Here is a 20,821-nt window from a genome sequence, read left to right as displayed (position 1 = left end):
AAACTAGCATCAAAACAAATGCTGATTGTTTTATATTACACCTCAAATAAAATGTAAAAAAAAATAAACTGTGAGACGTGTGATGCAGGACACAAAACTCTGCCGTGGGTTACGTTGCATACATAACACATACAGACATTTAAAAGCTATAGTGCGTAACTTCTGTCGCCCCCATGAGGAATTCTGAGTTATTACAACAACACTTTCGGCGTATCTACATGAGGTAAAGCCTTCAGTGATCGCGCATGGATTTTATACCTTCTACTGTACTTCCAGGATTTTTCTTAGCAACAGCTGAAACATTTCTTGGGCTCTCCTTGGGATTTTTTCTGAGCTCCTGCACCAGTGTTAGGGGGGGGTGACACCGGTTTGTAAACACTGCCATACTGAGAAATACAGAGAGAGTTTTGTGGAGCTGATAGGCTTAAATCAACTTTGTATCAACCCCCGTTTGGTGATGGCTTGAATGTAACCGGCATTTGTACATGTGAAAAAGTTACGCACTATAGCTTTAAAAGCAACGAAAATTAGAGAAAAACAAAACAGCAGGCAGGAAACAAAAAAAAAATGGTCAAAGAGCGTGTTCCAATGAGGTGAAATTCAAACGGGAGGCAGGTTTCTTGAGAAATGAACAAAGGTACCATAACAACATGCCAGCGCTATGCGGAAAACTGAAGCATTCACAGTAACACAACGTCAGATGGCTTCTTCTGATTTAACAACTAGATTTTTGTACCAGGTATTTAGTCCGCATTTAGTGCTGTAGAACTACATGCAAAGTTACTGAAGGCAATGTATTAGATTTGAATCTATATGATACGCACATATAGATATAGGATCACTATGGCTGTTGCACCGGCTAAGTGGAAATTTCAAGCGTACAGTAGCTTAGATGGACAGACATTTTAAGAGTTCTCGGCTTGGACATTTTTTGGAGAAACATAGAAGTTAGTTACAGCTTAATGTTACAGATATGACTTTAAAGTTTTTTTTTTGGGGGCAAGCGTAAAGTTGGACAGACGCTGTACAGATTAAGAGAATTGTACTTACGAATTTAAGACCGACGAAATCAATTCAGAAATCCATCTAGAACTAACAGATATGGCTGGTAAGCTCACTTCTTTTTTTACTACACAGTTTTTTTTCCTTAAGGCCCAACTGATTTAACTGCACATACTGTATGAGCATGTGACAATTAAAATCTTTTGAATCTTTGAATGCTGAAGACACAAAATATTTTCTAGCAAAACAGACTTCTTGCCATCTAACCAGCTATGTGCTCTCCCATAACTTATATTCTTTTAAATTCTTTTAAACAGTAAAATTGTACAAAGTAGCTCTGCATTTCCCTTTTTTTAAGCAACAAACAACGTTAAGGAGTTCAAATAACAAAACCCTGACAGGTGAGTTAACAGTAACACAGTCGTACAGCGCCTGCCCAGCTTCTTCCAGAATAACCGTTAAACGAAAACAGACTTGATGATGATAAAATACATTCTTTGAATTTTAAACTTGGTAACAACATTCTTTTTTGATGAACTTAATCCCTTTATAGCAAGGCTCATACTGATATGTATACTGTGGCACGGATAACATCTCTTTGATAAGATAGGACGAATAGTTTTTTTTCTTCTGTGCTAGTTAGTAGTAACAACAATGTTTGGATTTAGGGTTAACAAAACATATTAGTAGTAACTGGACAAAGTGGTGAGTTTAAAGACATGAAAGAGAGGTTACAATGTAACAGGTAAAGAGTTAACTTGTGTTGACCCGGTGCAACAGCCTGCAGTAACCTTAAGACCATTCAAATACAAATATTCTTACAATTGGAATGATTTTTTCTATGAAGGCATTGTGGGGGTTTTTTCACCCCGTTTCAGAGAGCAGTTTCAAAGGCAGACGTGATGGGAGTTATGTGTAGTGATTAAATGTTTCTTTGATTTTTTTTAGTGTTGTGTTTTGTGTCTTCACAATAAAGCACATTGAGACATTATCATATTATAACAGCATCATGCTTTCAGAGGACAAAGATATGGAGAGTAGAAGAAATCTGCACCAATTTCTGTCCCATTTTTATATATTGAAATATTCCCCCCCCCCCCCCCGCCTCCCCCTTCAAAGAGCAGCTGATAGAGGTCTGATACTTTACTGTTAGAATTGTTTGTTTGTTTCATTTTTTTTTCCCCCTCTTCAGTTTTTACGAATGTCTGCGTAGACCACGGGCTCGATCTTGTGGAAGGAGTTTTTGCTGCCCGAGTGATCCAACTGGGCGTATATCACCGGGCCCTGGAACAGAGCAAGGAGAGAAGGCAGAAAAACAAGTCAGTAAAAACACAAAAATATATATTTGTGTGAAAATATGATAATTTTCTTCACTTATCCCAATCTTGGGTAAAGAATATGTTCCACCATTATCCTAATTTCTCCCTCTTTTGTATTAATTCATTATCTTTATGACTTTAATTTCAATTTGTTTTCCACGAGAAATTCATCAGATGCCAGACAACAGCTATTAAGAATAAATTATATCTTGGATGAATAAGGAGATTATTTTCACATATAATTCATAACTAATAAAGTATGGAGATGTATGTACAATGCATTGCTATACGTAGCAGTTATCTGCAATCCCAGTATTATGGAGAATTGTGATTTTAAAAAATCACAGGATTATTTAGTAAATTGTCACCCTCCTATTAGAAGTTATAAATGGTTGACAATTTTAAAATTCATTCTGATATTTGTTCCTTCTTTTTGTCTTTTTAAATATCATTTCTCATCAAAATCCTTTTCAAATATAATAGGAAAATGTGTTTTGATTTTGAATATGGCAATTTTATTTCAGCCCACTCTTAGAAAAAACAGCATAAAAATGCCATAATTTCCGGGAGGCTCAGTCCTCTTCACAGCAGACCACGGGTTAGAATCCGGCCCGTGGTTGTTCTCTTCATGTCATTACCCTCTCTGTCCCCATTTCATCTCCCCAAAACTGCCTTAGAAAATTGCCAAAAATGTATAAAAAAAAATAAAAAATCCTTAAATTCCATATTTTCCCAGGGAGCTTTGTATTTCTGTGGCCCCTTAGTTCCTACCTGCACAACATAAACGCTACATTATCCCAGTGAACTTTGTAGATCCAGTCTAAGTGTCTCTGTGGCCCCTTAGGTCCTACCTGCAGTGGGCCTGTGGGGCTGGTCCCCCTGGAGCCCTCCAGCCCAGACTCGGCCTTCTTTCGTGGCTGTGGAGCCTGTGAGCTCACGCTTTCCAAGGACGTACATCTATAATACGGAGTTACCATTGGCCAGCGTGTGGAGCGTTTCGATTGGTGCACAGTCAAATGGAGACGGACAGACAGATAATGAAAACACAAGACAAAATAAAACAGACAATGAGAGATGAGCACATGAGGAGACACTGCTAACAAAGTGCTTGGCAGGTCCTAGAGGGTTTTTGCAGAGATATCGAAAGCAGCAACATTTAAATACTTAGAGGTGCACTGATAGGATTTATAGTTAAACTAGACTGGTGCTGATGGAGCCTCCAAGGGCTTTTATTTTGACAAGAATCCTAGCAGCAGCTTTGGTGGAAAGATGTAATAGCAGGAGCCATGGACGTCTTTCTTTTTTTTTGGCCATAATATGGAGCTCTACTTTGGGCTCTGGGGAGTTATATTGTAGATTTTCATCTAGTTTATGACGTTTAAAAAATCAAAAAAAATTGACCACCAGTACACCTCTCGAAAATACACTGAATAACAGCATTTACAGTTAAAGAGGAAGTTTAATGAAACATTTCAAGGTGACCAAACCCCAAAAGAAATGTGTGAACCAAAACATATTTCATAAAAATTAAATAAAAAATTAAAATCTTCTGTTTAAAAGTTGAAGGAACACATATGAGGAAGACAGGTGTTAGTTTTGAATGTTAGTGGCAAACGATGATAGACAATGACAACTGACAACATGCTGATAAAGCGGACAATGATGCTTATCAATAATTTTAATAGAAAAGTGTGAAATTAGTTGCGTTAAACACACACAGTGATGGAGGAAAGTGACTGGCACCAGAGCAAACGAAAAACGCCACCCGAAGAACACTGCTACCTCACAGACTCACACAGGCTCAGACTATCCAACAGACTTACAGTTAAGGCCTCTCGCGTTTATTAGGGGTGTAATGGTACACAAGTCATGGTACGGTTCTCAGTTAAGAGCAAAAATTGTTAAAAAAAATGCATATTGCAGCCTATAGGTATTTTGACGCTACACGTTACACCCCTAATATTTATAGATCAATCAGCTGTTATTTCTCACTGAGGCTGGAGCATGTGACGGTTATCCTAGTGACACCAGCTTGATTCCACAAGACTCACATTAGTAGAAAATTGACCTGGCCAATCAGGGTTCAGACATAATGTTAGTCCATTAGTGGAAGGCAGCCCCTGATTGGTTCATGTTGCTGTCAATCTAGCCTTCAGTCAGACAGGGCCCTCCCCCATTCTCCATCAGCTGAGGCTAGATTGACGACTACATGAACCAATCAGAAGCTGCCTTTCACTATAAGGGACGAACGTTATGTCAGAACACTGGCCCCTGATTGGCTCGGTCATTGAAGTGAGATCAGGCTGGTCTCACCAGGTCATGTGACGGCTAAAACACCTCAAACACACAAAAGGAAGCTATATATCCGTTTTTTAATGCACGTCTTTTTCTCAAACGTATTAATACATTAGTAGTGGCGTGAGATCATCCCAGAACAGCCCAAAACACACACATTATTTTACTCCACACAGAGTGAAAGAGAGAGAGAGCGTAAACCTTCATCCCATGCAGAAAGAAAGAGTAAGCCAGGTGTTACGATCAATGATTAAATCTCTGAAAAATGTCATATTAGTAAAATATTACTGGAAATAAAATAAAAATCTCATTGTTTAATTTTGAAATATGGTCATGACGTGTAGCTTGACAATCCTTTGACCTGTGATATACACTGAACATTCAAGATTTCTTTATTTGACATGTTTATGCTCCGCGTAATAACCAAATAGTTTTTCACACGTCACCATTCAACAGATATATACTAACAGTGAGTGCACTATATAAAACAAATCATGTGTCGCACTCACCCTTCATAGTCATGGCGACTGTGATGCACCCTCATGACGACGCAGGCTGCCACGGCGATGAGCACCAGCACCAACAGCGCTCCACACACCGCGCCCACTATGAGGAAGATGTTGCTCGGAGGAAGAGACTCTTCACAACAGACAATGACATTTTTTTGGTTTTAAAAATATACAATCAAAAAAAAATGTTGTTGTTGACATTTTCAACACTTTTTAAAAACTACCAGGAGTCTATAGTGTTTTCATTTTGGTTACATTTTTTGTCAACATTTGTGTTTGTTTAGCATCTTGGCTCTGTATTAACACTGGAGGAAGAACTTCTGGACAAAATACTATGACACACGGTTGCTTTAAAAATATAAAAATCAACTACAAACTTTCTGAAATTTTCAACCGTTTTTTTTTTTTTTTAACAAACGTTAGTTTATTAAAATAAATGAATTCAGAGTTTATTTTTTACTTTTTCAAGTGAGAGAGCAGGTAGTTAGACAACCCTAAACTAACTGCATAATATATATTTTCATTTTGGTTCATTGTTTCAATGAACACAGTACGGACAGGTAGCCGAGCGTGTGGAGAATAAGATACTTCCCAAAAATATTTTGTCAACAAGCGTTCTCCAGAACTGCTGACTCCACAATTAACTGTGAGTTGATTGTGAGGGTGAAAGCACAGGGAGGAGTCCCACCCACAAAAAAAAACACTTTCGTGCTCAAGAAAATTCTTTGCAAAAGTCAAAATAAACACAAAAGCTTCTTCTGAATTGGCACCGTGTTACTTCCTGCATAGTAACATATGAAACAAACTTTACACCTGTTGGGCGGGGAGACCATGGCAACCACCAGTGAATTAAAAGATAACAAGCCATCACATGCACATATGGGCCTTTGTGCGGTTGGAGACAAAATAACAAGAATGCTTATGTCGGCAGGAGCGGTTTGTCAGTTAAACCAGATTCCATCAGTGAGGAGATGAGATGTTTCAAGCTAAAGAAATCTATAGTAACAAGACTTAATTAAAGGTGGAGTCAGTGAAGAACGCATGTTGTCAATATCACTTTTTGTCAAAGTCAGTGAATATCTCCTCACTATCCACTACCTGTACGTACTATGTGTGAACTTACTACACTGAAAAATAATCTGGTTTTAATACACAGCCTAGGCTCTATAAATTGGTACGTAAACAAAGGGTATGTAAACAAAGGGGGCCCACCAACCCTAACAACATTTCCGATTATTGCCTGAATTTTCTTTGTATGGTAACACCTTGGGAACTTAAATTATTATTTTTTTCAAATGAAACTTTGTCATGTGACCAACACAACATCAAACTGTCCATCTCTGTTAGTGTTTCTCAAGTCGATAATGAAGCATTTCTGCCACAACATAATAATTCAATTTAACACCATTAGCTGCTGGAGACGTAATGTAACACCACATCCTGCCGCTCCGGTTTCACATTAAAAGCCTTTTTAAAGCTTTCTGAATGCTTTCATCTCAACAGCAGCTCCAGGCAAAACAACGCATTCCTCAGCTAGGCTGGTGCTCTGCTGTTTTCTCACCATAGCTTATGATCTTTACCTATAACACTGGGTTTGTCTTTGTGTATAGTTTGGATTTTATATAAAGTTTTATTGACATTTTGTATTTGCACTTATTCTTACTTTGTACTACTTACTTTGTGTTACTCTTATGTTATCAAAAGCACCACATTTTATAGTGCAAGTGAATTAGTCTTCAATATTAAAGTAAAAGTAGAAATGCCAGAAAATACTACTTGAATTTTGAAGAGTTGAATGAAGTCAACCGGATCTAGTGTCATTTGTGATAAAAAAAAGAAAAAAAAGCATAACGCCTACGCCACTGTAACCAAGGGAACTAACTCCTTTTCTTATGCTGTTGGATTGAAGGCCACATATGTTTATTCAACATTTGGTTTCACTGTTGTTAAAGACCTTTTGTTCCCGGTTTAAATGTGACTACCTAATATGTATATAAGGATTGAAAGGTAATCCTGTGTGCTTTGGAACTGGATTTTGGAGCTCGGCGTTTTTAGATAAACAATGACTGACTACAGGTGTTGAATATAGTTTGAGGTGATGAAACACACTCTCTCCTGTCCACTCAGTTACATTTGATGATAATTTAACCAAGTTATAAACCTTGAGGGTGAAAATCCACATTGAGAAAGACAACAATTGAGAGAGCCAAGGCCGCCACTACATTCAAGCAGCTCCATAAAAAGAACCCTGTTATGTAACTAACATTCTACCTCAAGCTGAAACTGACTATCATCCCTTCTATCGTGATAAAATAAATTCTTATGAGCATTCACTAGATTTAAAGTGAGACATTGCAAGCAAAAGATGGTTTTTATCAAGCACTAGTCAATTTTGTGATTTTGGGGTGGGCTATTTTTGTATGTTGTTAATTGTCTGATTTATGACCAAATTTGCACATTTATATAAAAAACTAATTTAACACAAAAAAAACATTGTAAATGAAGGTGTATTGAACTGAGATCCTTTGTTGTATAAATGTGCAAACATTTTAAAAACCGGTTCATCCTAGCCTGAGAAAAGGCAGAGTGTTTTATGGTCTCACTGTCTAACCCTACATTTTCCCATTCGTGACATCACACGTGGAAAAATGTAGCATTAGGATTAACAGGACAGCTGGGCCAAGGGAAGACTGAGGAAAGACTGAGGCAAGAAAAACCTAATGTATTATATTACAACAGGGATTTTATAATGATAGAACGCCGGTTGCATATGAGTGAAGTATTCCTTTAAATGTGAAAAGAGATCTTTGTAATATTCACCTTTCAGTACGACCCGGAGCTCTGTGCGGGCCGGGGTTCCCGTGACGTCTGGCGGGTTCTTGACGTCACAGAAGAAGGTTCCGTTGTCTCCGAACTGAGCCGGACTCAGCTGGATGGACACGTCCCTCTTATTAATGTCTCCAACAAACTGCACTCTGTCTTTGAACAGGTCGTGACCCGGGAACGCTTTACCGTTGGATAAATAGAAAATCTACAAAGAGAAGAGAAGAAAAAGGTCAGGTTAAACTGGGTATCCAACATAAAGTATATTGTGTTATGCAGCAACATTAGATTTTAGAAGGTTTTAGCCTAGGAAGGTTATGTTAAATGGTAAATGTACTCCACTTAAATACCGCTTTTTTTCTCTGGTTTTTCAAAGACTCAAAGTGCTTTACATTGTTTTGTACACATTCACCCAATCACACACATTCATACTCCGAGAGCAGCAGCTACCACGCAGGGTGCAAGCTAACTATCCGGAGCAATTTAGGGTTCAGTCAGTGTCTTGCTCAGGGACACTTTGACATGTGGCGGGGGAGACGGGGGATCAAACCACTGACCCTGCACTCCAGTGGAGGACTGCCCTAACCACTTCACCACAGCCGCCCCATGTTATATTGTGGCTGCTGTTATATGTTTGCTTTATTCAAAGTCGAGTTTGTTGTGTGTATATATTGGACTGGAAACTGTGGCTGAAATGTATTCTGTGTTGTGTCAAGGAGTATTCAGTTGATTAACAGGTTGAATTCAGGTAGAGAGCCACCCCCTAAATGTTCTGTTTTTTGTTTGGTTTTTGCCTTTATATTGTCTGTTTGTATTGGTCTGTCATTCTGTCTATACCATTGTCTGAGTCTGTATGTATGTGTGCTTGTATGTGCTGTTTGTGCTTATGTGTTTTTGCAAGAAATTCCCGGCTCAATGCAGCATTTTTCCAGGAGACATTTAGGTTTGTCACAGTGGGGGAAACATGTCCACACCTGCCGTGACATGTCAAAAATAACGACGATAACGACAAACTATATTTGCTTATGAGCAACACGAACATAAGCAAAACCAGTTTTTAATAATTACAGCATAAAGCACTATCCTGGAACTTTCAAACATTTCTAGACTTGTTCCCTTCATTCCATAAAGCTATAGTGCGTAATTTATGTTGCCCCCATGAATTTTAAGTAGTGGTGGGCCGATAACGGCGTTAACGGCTGCGTTAACGCCAAACTCTTATCGGGCGATAAAAAAAATATCGCCGTTAATCTCTTAATTCCACCTCCTGTTCGGCTCAGGGGAGATGCTGTTCGCCGTCGGGGTGAACCCCCTTCCGCACGTGAAGGCTCGCTTCACGTGCGGGAAAGCTATAGTGTGAGCGGCCACAGCTTGTATTTTGGTCATATCTAACACTGGACTGCAGGCCTATATAAAAGTGTTGTACCTTTGCTTTATTTGGGTTAAAAAAAACTCCATCAACTCAGTATCCGTCTAGTCCAAAAAAACTCTGTCAGCTGCTGCTGCAGACGGTGTGCAGACGTGCTCGGAGAATCGGCATCGGCGCATCAACAGTCATTCAATGCAGCGGCAGTAATCATACAACCGAACGGTGTAGAAAGTCCCGTCAGTTAAAAATAGTGATCCAGATTTTAAATCCATGTTAAAATCGGAAGGATATAAAGCTAGTTAGCTTAAAAAAAGTAGCAAACATGTCAACTGTGATGTGTTCAGGCCGGCTCAGTAATATGATTGATGTGTTCAAATGCAACACAAAAAAAAAGAAATTTGAGATTTTGGCGAAACTTGTTTTCCCAGCAAGATAAAATAGATAGTAAAGATGGAATGGAATTATGACCTGTTTAATGTCCTATCTAGAGCTATGATCATATCAGCAATTAAAGCAATAATACAAGTTCTATTTCAACAAAATAATAGAAAATTATCAATTTTGATATCAATAAAGACTTGGATCGTTAAGGAGTCTTGAAAATGGTATCAATATCAATACAAATTAACTCTCCTGTCATCTGAGAGAAATTAAGATGATTTAATTTTTTTAACCGTTAGTATTTACCGGTTAAAAATATTATCGGTTGACTGGTTTACCATGGACATCCCTTATACTGTATAAATGTATATCATACATTGTATGTTTTTTTTTGTGTTATCCCAGTTAAGTTTATTATTAATTTTTTATCATTTAATATTACTTTTAATAGTTCCGGGACGTTGGAGCAATAACCTGGTGTTTTGACACTTCAGTGTGCACTGTGAATTTGAAGTAATGTTCAGTTTTTGAATAAAGATGCAGCATTTACAAATGTTTATTTTTTTTATCCGATTCATCGATTAATCGAAAAAATAATCGACCGATTAATCGATTATTGAAATAATCGTTAGTTGCAGCCCTAAACAATTCATCGTTACCTCTTATGGCCTACAGTTCAAAGTTCATGTTTAACTGAATAAACAGTTTGTAAACACAAGTGCATCTTGTTGAACATTATTTATTTTCATCACCAATTATCATAGTAGAACAGCTTCCTCAAGCAGTTTGTGATGCATGTTGGAAACAGGAGATGAGCCCCTGGTCTGATGCGCCACCTGGCTTGAGAAACACGTTCTCAAAGACTTACTTTGAGTCATTATTTAGGGAGCACACGCATATTATGAATGAATTCAAATGAGCCATTTTAATCTAGATTAATCTAGATTAATTTCAAAATTAATCTAGATTAATCTAGATTAAAAAAAATAATCTATGCCCACCTCTAATTTTAAGTTATAACTACATTGTCGGCGCATCTACATGAGGTAAAGCCTTCGGTGATCACGCATGGATTCTATACCTTCTGCTGTACAGTACGTCCAGGTTTTTTCTTAGCAGTAAAATCAACAACTGAAACATTTCTTGGGCTCTTCTTAGGATTTTATCTGAGCTCCTGCGCTAGTGTCAGGGGGACAACACCAGTTTGTAAACGCTGCCATACTGAGAAATACAGAGAGAGTTTCATGGAGCTGATAATAGGCTTAATAAACTTTGTGTCAACTCATTTGGCAATGGCTTGAATGTAACCGCCATTCACTTATATGGGAAAAAAGTCACGCACTATAGCTTTAAATTGAAAAACACACCGATATGAGCAGTAACTACTGTCCTGATATTATAAAACAACAGCAAAGTGAATAATCAAGTCAAGACACTTCACCAAGGGAGGGACCATAAAACAACTGGCTTTCTTCCTCACAAGTTGCCTAACATGGCGGACTTTCCGTTATGTTGAAATAAAAAGAAGAGGAAAAAATCAAGATCACGATTTCTTCTCTCTCACACACACACACCCACTGTGGCGGAGGATGCCAAGGTTGCAAATAAAACCATTTGTTTAAGTCTCCTCCGCACTAATGTGGTTGTGATTCACACAGGGAGACAGGAGCCAGAGAAGAGAGGGGTTTGTGTTATGTGGAGTCACGTCCTTGTTATTTTTTTTTATTGTTTCCTGTCATTTGAGGAAAACTTGACTCAGGAAAAAGGTTTGATATCAGTTTCACTTTACAGAAGGAAGACTAACCCTGAGTTCCAATACCCACAGGGTTCGACATAACGTATAGCCCGATGGCCCGGGGCCAGTAAAATCATATGCAGGGCAAGTTGATTGGCCAGTCACTGGCCCGCCCGGGCCAGTGACTGGCCAATCACAGTTCAGTATATTTTTGTAGACTACATCATGGTTCATTGAAATGCGCGTTGAGAGTCGGAATGAAAGCAGTGTTTATTTAGGACTCAATATAATAAACCTAATATAAAATATATTTTTTTAATGAAAGGCCAGTGGACAACCGATGCCTGGGCGTTTTGACAGGTGGAGCAACAAGCGGGTGCACTCTCGCTCCGTTGGCAGAGCTGCCTACCGTCCGCCTGCGAGTCGACAAATCAATCGACTTGCTTTGCCCCCTTTCTTTCTTCCCACAGCAGAGGTTGAGGTGCAGAAAATGATAACTGCGCTTTTCCTTTATCTGCCGCCGTAATGTTGCAGTATTTGCATCAAAGCCCCAATAGTAATACAAATGAGAGGCTTTATTTAAACGCTGTGAATGCGTCTCCGGTGATTGTGTCGGTTGTAGACAGAAACTAACAGACGGACTCCGCTCACTGTACAGTTCCTATAGTCGCGCAGTTTGGCACTGTGTTTTCAGGCTCGAGACATTCAATCAGATCGCGGAAGTCTTTCCCATTGAAATCGCTAACGGGGAGAATATCCCCGGTTATTATTTTAGCCACAAACCACAGTTCATCTGCGCAGCGGCTCACTCGCTGGCGAGATCTCACGGTGAAACGCTGCTGTGATCGGACGAAGGCATTGTGTGTTTCTAAGGTGATTTAACGTCATAGTCTTAGACGAGCGTTTAACTTATGCTGCATATTTTGCACTGCATTATTTTTTATCAATAGTTTGAAAAAATGGTCCCACACCGGACTCTTATGTGAAGCTGACACTTCATGGAGAAGTGACACTCCTGCAGCGCGCTCACGACCAGACGTGAACTCGTACACGGTGAAATCTCCCATTTAAAAAAACGGCATAACCCACTGATTTTCGGATTTCTATTCTATTTTTAAAGTCAACTTGAGCGCAAGTGGAAAACCGGTCATTCGGTCGACACATTCACATCCCTAATGCATATAGAGAAAGTAATAAAAACAGCCTACCACACCACAAAGAATGATCAGACCTTCATCTCTTATTTTTTTTTTATGTTTGAACATGACTTCTGCAGGTGAACTATTCATTAAACTGCCCAAATTCAAGAATAAAAACAATCATCAAACTACTGGACTTTAAAATACTGGCCCACTCTTTCAACATACTTTCAGTTGTAGGCTTCAAATTCAATATGTTTGCCTGGTTTTATATTATGTGTATGAGCAATATCAACATTTCATATAATTAACTAAAAGAAAAATAACCAAATCTAAAGGGAATATCTATACTGTTACAGTATAGATATTCCCTTTAGATATGGTTATTTTTCTAATACAGGTATTAAAATTATTGACACTAAATTATGAAGAAAAAAAAGTGTGTGCAGGGCCAGTGAAAATATACAAGGGGCCAGTAAAACTCGGATCCACTGGCCCGGCGGGCCAGTAGGAAAAAAAAGTTATGTTGAACCCTGACCCATACTATCTACTATTCAATATGGTAGAAAAAAGATTTAGGATGAAATAAATAAGTAAAAGTATGCAAGTGTATGCCTACTGCATCTTTACTAGATTATTTGTATGGTCAGATGTAGTATGTAGAATAGGAAAAAAAGAGTATGCGATTTGGAACACGGGGTGAGACAGATTATTGTCATAGTGAACTATCAGATAGCTATATTATCAGATCTGGAAAACATTTGCTTATCTCACTACGTCTACGTTACATTCTTCATTGAAGTTCAAGTTTATTGAAATAACATGCGTGTCCCGTCTGTGATGCAAAAACAATATTTGTTTCTTTTCTTAGAGTTTTTTTAAGACTATTTTGATGACTATTAGTGGGCTAATATTGTACATTTCAATAAGTTTAGCCAGCATAATACCATGACATGAATTTTCATATCCTCACAATACCTGTACTGTAACTTAAACAGGCAGAAATACTGATGTAAAGAAGCTAAATTCTCACTTTAGTCTCTCTCATTTACATGTTTGTATTGTCCTTCTGTCTGACAAATGAACGGTTAACCATAGCAGTGATTAAATAATCATAAATATAATCGCGACGTCTGACAAAATCATCACAAATCCAGGTTAATAATGGCGGCTGTGTGTTCAGGTGTATTGACATTAAAAGCACGGACTGTCCTTTGTAAAACAACTTCTACGACAGCGCTTTGAAAGATCTCAGTTAAAGGCTCAGTTAAAGGTTTAGTTAAAGGGTGGAGGACAAGGGTTGGTTTTGTTTTTTTAAAGTCTGCGGGGAGAGAAAAAAAAACTCATTGTGTACAAAATGAAGATGAGGGATTAGCTGGGACACACTCCAAACATTAGGCTGAATGCATCTGTTCTGGCATGACGACTACTGTGCAATTTTAAATTCCCCCTACGGCTATGTTGTCATTATCTTTGCAGGCGATACAGGTAGGCCCCAGCCATGCCTATCTCATTTGGATATTGTAAAAAGAAAAAGAAAAAGAAGGTGCAGATATTTTGGGTTGTTACGTGATCTGACCCACAAGTTACCAGGACACTTTGATGAGTGGTGATAAACGACTTAGATTTTGATCCAACTGTAAAACTATAACAAAAGAAAATAATCCTCAAAGATCTCCTATTATACTACTTTTCTGGTCTTAATTTCTTGTTAAAAACTGCTATAGAGAAACCTGACACGAATCACATCACAAAAAACCATGTAGATTTTCGGGAAACTCTTCCTCTCATCTGAGCGAGCACAGTAGTCTGCTCCACACTCGGCTTTGTGCTTCTCTGCCCCCTCCCCCCCTCCCCCCCTCCTCCTGCAAACCCCACTCCGTTGTGATTGGTTACCTTCCTTCCAGAACACTTTCAGCAGCGCGCGGGGAGATTTGAGAGCAGGAAGGTGGGGGCATGGCCAGAGCTTGCCTGAGCAGCAGGTTGCAGCATTACCATATATGGAAACATCCGCTTTTCGTGACGACAAGAATATCAGGAAATTCTGAACCGATTTGAACACGTGATTTCTCGACCGGCTGCCAGTGTTTAGTGCTCTGCACAGCCACCCCAGACGCAGCAGGGAATACGTCTAAATGCATGTACGTCATTATTTGATACGCTAGTATGGTTAAACATGACTATAAATCATTATAACAACGTTTATAGGTCATAAAAGTCAAAAAGTATCATAGATCCTCTTTAAAATGTGACTTGAAGCTGTTAAAACATGAGTCTCTACACAGTTAAGTGGATTAGTATAAACTAGAAGGATCACACTTATATGCAGCGTATTATGCTCACTGATTAGGTGGTTTTAGCAATTGATAGTGAATCACTTGATCATTTGAAAATGACATGAGTGGAAATCAAATCACCAGCTTCATGAATCATTTTGTCAGAAATAAAAATTTAATTTCACTTGCTATTTATTAATTGAATTGACAGACATTATGCTATATTGTGATATGTATCTTTATTATCAGGATATAAAATAATAACCTATATCTGTTTATGAGATTTAAGTCATAAAGCCCAGTCCTATTCTGTCTAGTGTCTATAAATGCAAGGCAGTGACTGAGAAACTTCTACTGAAACTGTGTCTTAACAATGAGAAGCAGCTGAAGCCTTTCTTCACATGTCAGTGCAGATAAAGACAATCAAAGTGAAAACATCCTGGAGCTGTGAGGAAATCCCCCCCCTGCCCCCCAAACACCCAAACACACACACGCACACACACACACACACACACACACACAGGCAGCTGGGTCTCACCGTGTATGGGACTTTGGAGAAGGGACTATCGGGCTGACTGGACTGAAAGTTCCAGGTGACGGAGGTTTGGCTGCTGACGACCTCCACAGACTTAAAGGTGCAGCGCAGGATCCCCGTGGTTCCATTCTGCATCATCACCTCAGCGTCCGCGTATATGTCGATCGCAGACGAAGGCTTTGTGGCTGTTGAATAAAGAATACAGTTAAGTTGGGCGCTCCGGTGGCGTAGTGGATAGAGCACGTACCATATTGGCTCCGGCCTTCGTTGCAGTGGTCGCGGGTTCATTTTCGACCCATGGACCTTTACTGCAGGTCTTCCCCCCTCTCTCTCTGTCTCCCCATTTCAACTCTGTAGTCTGTACCATCCAATAAAGCTTGAAAATGCCAAAAAATTATATTTAAAAATAATATACATATAGTTAAGTTAAGTCTTTATTTTGTCAATTAACACATGCAAGGTAAGTCACAAAAGGTCATCGAAATTACGTTTTCGCTGTCACCTCCTACATCTCTAACACACACATGCAGTGGGGGTCATACAGCGCCCCTGGAGCAGTTTTGGGGTTAAGTGTCTTGCTAAAGGACACAATGGTAGAGATGGAGGGCACCGTAGATGCAATAGCAGCCACCACTAGTTTTACTACTAGCACCCTCCTGTCCGGTGCCGGGGATCCAACCAGAGACCTCATGGTTACTGGGAGGAACCTCTTTCCTCTAGGCCATCCTACCACCCATATGGAGTGGAATTAAATATATATGTTTTCTGGTAAGCAGTTTTGAAGGATCTAGAAAGGTCAGGAAAAGACTGTTATAATAATAGAACAATAACTATAGCTTCAGCCTAAACATATGAAAGGGGAAACAACACAGCGGGAGGCGAGTGTTGTTTCAGGTAACAGTGAGACAATGAAATACAATACAGGAAGTCTATTTGGAATAACACATGTATGAGTTCATAAAACACGCTCATAAAATGGATGTTACATCCATGTTACAAATTAATCACAGCATTTGGTCAAAATGATGATGGTTAAAAAGACAAACAGCAGAAGATACAGCAAATGTGCATTTTTTTTTTTTGGACATCGCAGCACCCCACGTCAATTTCTGCAATATGTGCCAGACATACAGAGAAATCTTAATTATGTTTCTCTCAGACCCACGGTGCAATAAGTACAAAAGGATCAAATCAGATAAGATGGAATAAGGAATATATACAATAAATAGATTGTAGATAACGTTGACGTCAGGGGACTTTGCATCAGAACTTGTTCCTCCTCGTTATACTGTTGCCGGATGATTTATTTTTTAGTCCCCTATGCAAATCAAACCTGATGCAACAGACCGTCAAGTCTGTCTCTGAACCAACATGGCCTCAAGTTCAATAGTTCAAGTCAATTTTATCTATACAGTAAAATATCTCTCCTCTCTCCTTAGACCCTCGTTTATAAAGATAAAACTCCCAGACTAAATGTCATGTAATGGGGGAAAAAATGCAAAGAACCTAAGGAAGAATTTAAAAAAAACAATAACCGATTTTTTTTTTCTATTTGTTTTCCTTTCATTCTATTTCTATCTGTCTTCCTGTAAATTGATTTGTGTGTATAATGTGTTACACTGAAAAACAACATTCTCATTCCTTTCATGTGCACACTATACGTGGCCAATGAAGTGGAAATCTGATTCTGACATTTGAAACCAGACCGAGTGAATTTTTTGCTTTTAAAAAATGACTTTAATAAATAATTGATTATCAAACCCGTCAAGCAGCAGCTGACACAGTCCTATTGTGTCCGGCAGATATCGAGCGTCATTGGTGCACTTGAGGATAAAATCTCTCAGCGCGAGTTAATAATTAATGTCCTTAAATTATTCACGTATGCCCTTATTTCACTAAGACGTGCCCTTAAAATGACCAAATTAATCCACTCACATGAATGCCATTAAGTTATCATATCACTTAGCACTGAGGTTAGAGGTTGTTGTGGCTTGGCAGCTGTGCTTTTAATTAAATAGCTGAATTCTTTCTCAATTAACTAATGTTTAATTTATCGCAATCGCTTCCATTTGTCCTTATAAACTTCCTTATTGTTTTGTAGTAGCCTAGAAATAATGTAGTATTTTATGTTTCAGTATACTACATACAGTATAAACAGACTTCCATCAGGAATACACATACAAATAAACAAAGGCATTTGATTTCAAAGAAAAGAAGAAAAAACATGAAAAAAATGACCAAAATGGTGTAGGCTGGAGCTTAGTTATTAATGAATACCTTATTACTACAAATGTTTATATTTTAGGCACTACTTGTTTAGGTTAGTATGTTTATATAGCAGTTTTGTTGCTGTGTTGTATTGTATGCTATTCTTAGTAGTTCTTGTTGACAGCTGTGCAGTGAAGGTCACATCACAGACAAAGTTAAGTGGATTGAGATTTTAGACTGAGCAGACGTCGATCTTTGAATTATTGGTGTACTGGCGTTATCCTGTAACAACCTTATGTAACATGATAACAGATCTGTTTATGTTCATTTGTATGAAAGAAATGTTCCATGGTTGGTATGGTTGGATAACTCATTTGTAAAGCCAAATTCTCAGAAATTTAATTATTTGCTCAACAAAAATATCACCTCTGTCTCTCTTAAGGACCGGGTTTATAATTATGACTCACTGCACAGCTTACTCAATAACTTGAAGAGGAACAGCTTTTTGAACGGGTGAATGTTTGACGGTACACTAATGTCACACTCATCCTAAATGTCACAATGAAAAACGGGACACAACTTCTGCAAACACACAGACACGTGACTTCCACAACATCTGTTTCCACAATATCACCATGTTCTGATTGACTTGGGGGGTCGAATAAAAGAGGAACATACATATAGATAGTTCACATGCTCCGAGTCTATAGGCACTTTGTTTTTTTCTGCTGAATAACACAGTTACAGAGAGCCAGATTCAAGGGGGGGATAAGTGTTAATAAAATGCATGTTATGACAGTTAGCCAGTCGGAAATCAGTGGAGGGTGAAATCAATTCACAATTTGAAACGGAAGTAATCCATTTCCTCCTGTCAGATGCTGTTAGGCTGGGAGTCAGAGCAGAAAACCACACGTCTATTTCTCGCAATGTCTGTCTTTTAGAGGATGTGCATTCAATGAAATACACAAGAAAATATAACATTCAACCTTGAAGAAGAGTAGGAAAAATGGATTCATGTAAAAAGTAAGTGAAAATTAAACAATAAAATAAACTCATGATAAAACACAACACCAAGCACATAAAAATTTATGTTCCAAATTTAAGGACCAACATTCAAAACAACAATACATTTGAAAAGTCTACACGGTCAAATCTTTTTTGCAATCATGCTGAAGTACATCTTTCTCCGTGAGAAGAAAAACAACTTGCAATCCTTTCTAAACCAGCTAAAGGAGGAGTCAGCGATTCTGGAGAATGCTTGTTGTCAAAACACTTGTTGTCAAAATCAGTGAATGTCTCCTCACAATCCGCTAACCTGTCCCTACTGTGTGTGAACAATTAAAAAAATCTGGTTTTAATATGTACAGCCTAAGCTCTGTAAACAGGTATGTAAACTAAAGGTATGTAAACAAAGGAAAGGAGGCCAACCAGAGCTAGCAACATTCCTGTTTACAGAGCCAAGGCTGTGTGGTAACACTGAATTTTGTTGTGTTACTAACAAAGGAACAGTTATTATGTTTGCCAGTTACTAGAATGAAGATGATAATTACCCAAATGTAAAATAATATGTAGATAACGTCAGAAACAGATGTATTTATAATTAAAAAAAACGTGAGAGATGTCAACAATTGGAACGATTAATCTTCAGTAATAACCAATTTTCTTACATAAGGCAACAATCTTAGATCAAAATATTCCTATTTCCTTTCCAAATATTACCTCATAATACCTCAGTCTGGAGCTTATTCTACAGCATGAGAGAATTGCTTGAGGGTAAAACATACTTATTTCAAACAAAACGGACCAGATTTGTTTTTCTTTGAGCAGAGTTTTGTCTTGTTTGCATAGCCAGCCCATTAGCAATAGATGTAGCAGCAGTAACACGTAGTTAAAAGACGCTAACCTTAGTTTTTTGCCACAATATCATACAAATCTTGAGGTAAACTCATCGTAACAATCACCTACATACAGCTGTGTTGCTACTAGTATCGCTTAATGCCTATGTGTACATAATGGTAACTTTATATGTGGGTCAGGACAGGAGGAGGTAAAACAACAAGGAAATGAGGTGTTACCTTTGTAGGCTAAGCTAGTCAAGGTAGTAAGCTTACAAAACAGATGTGTTGGCACCGTTACAAGGCCACTGCTTGTAAATGAAATGGAGCAAATGTTAGTTAATGCTAGCGATAAAATATATTATGTGCTGTAAATGGTTATAAATAGTGTTAACTTGGTGTGCTGGCTAGCTTCAGAACATGATTATCCCCCTGGATGACACGTAAATACCGCAAAACACTCACGCCTTACGAAACCCCTATACAACAATACAGCATTTTAATTTTGCTTTGACTATCGCTCAAAGAACGTGCATCAAATAACACATTTGGAGAATCTTTTTGCTTCATAATTGGTCATTCATCAAATCGGCATAAATAAAACACACCAAGAAACTTTTATTTCAACGTAATATCCACGATTGATAAGTGGTCACCCTCTGTTTTTAACGGCGCCTCCACGGTGCGTCTCACCAACACGTTCCACTCACGAGGGCGGTAGCTACCATTCTGAACCAAACCCCATTCACATTTTAACTAACTTAAAAACTCAATATTATATTATCTGTAATATTTTGCCTAGGTGTGCTGAAGGAGGGTGTATCTTCCACTATCTATAAAATAATGTTTACGGCGGTGTGAAATCTCCTATGGAGCTTTTGTTTTCTTTGTTTTGTTTGTGAATATAGGGGTGAGTGTTAGTAGTGTAGGTGTCTCCCGCTAGCCAACCCAATAATGAGATAAATAACAAAGAAATACAGATTTTATCTAGCCCAAGTAGGGGTTTAACACTTACCTAATATGACGCATAGCGTAAATCCAGTCAATAAAACTCGCTTGCAGATGATATTTGACCGTTTAAGCTCCATTATGTTGTTGTAAACAGGAGTAGTCCCTCTCCTTTTTTTTCCACCCTCAATCGCGTACAAATATTTATCTTCTTCGTGGAAAGTTGCAGTGGTGTCGTACACACAGCGCTAAATGCGACTGCTGCCCCCTACAGGCGGTTTGACGACTTGCAGCTGCATCTTAATTGTACACTACAGTAGGCTATGATAATAAGCAGACTTGACGAAGTATTTAGAGAATGTAATACATTAAAATGACTAACACCATATTTAAAATGCACTTTTACGAGTGAAAGACTCTCGTTTGAAAAAGTTACAAACTTTTGGT

The 20,821-nt window shown here is 38.4% G+C and overlaps 1 protein-coding gene across 1 annotated transcript; it reads right to left on the bottom strand.

Annotated features, from left to right (window-relative positions):
- Positions 1–2,126: 2,126 nt before the first annotated feature.
- mpzl1l (myelin protein zero-like 1 like) lies at positions 2,127–20,562 on the bottom strand. The gene is made up of 6 exons (XM_080041587.1): positions 20,442–20,562; positions 15,387–15,568; positions 7,946–8,156; positions 5,126–5,255; positions 3,173–3,278; positions 2,127–2,286 (listed from the first exon to the last, which is right to left on the bottom strand). Exons 1-6 carry the CDS (start codon positions 20,512–20,514, stop codon positions 2,191–2,193), a joined length of 798 nt encoding a protein of 265 aa, XP_079897713.1. The 5' UTR covers positions 20,515–20,562; the 3' UTR covers positions 2,127–2,190.
- Between the last annotated feature and the right edge of the window lie 259 nt (positions 20,563–20,821).

This window comes from Ammodytes marinus (genome assembly GCF_949987685.1).
Source record: "Ammodytes marinus genome assembly, chromosome: 14".
Classification (NCBI taxonomy): domain Eukaryota; kingdom Metazoa; phylum Chordata; class Actinopteri; order Uranoscopiformes; family Ammodytidae; genus Ammodytes; species Ammodytes marinus.
This window is presented reverse-complemented; position numbering and strand designations above follow the sequence as displayed.

Bases quoted from the DNA above. Each gene is read 5' to 3' on its own strand.
- mpzl1l (XM_080041587.1), bottom strand. From the start codon at position 20,514: ATGGAGCTTAAACGGTCAAATATCATCTGCAAGCGAGTTTTATTGACT. The intron at 15,569-20,441 runs GTAAGTGTTAAA...TTTATTCAACAG, and splicing joins TACGCTATGCGTCATATTAG to CCACAAAGCCTTCGTCTGCG. The intron at 8,157-15,386 runs GTGAGACCCAGC...TTCTCTTTGTAG, and splicing joins TCTCCAAAGTCCCATACACG to ATTTTCTATTTATCCAACGG.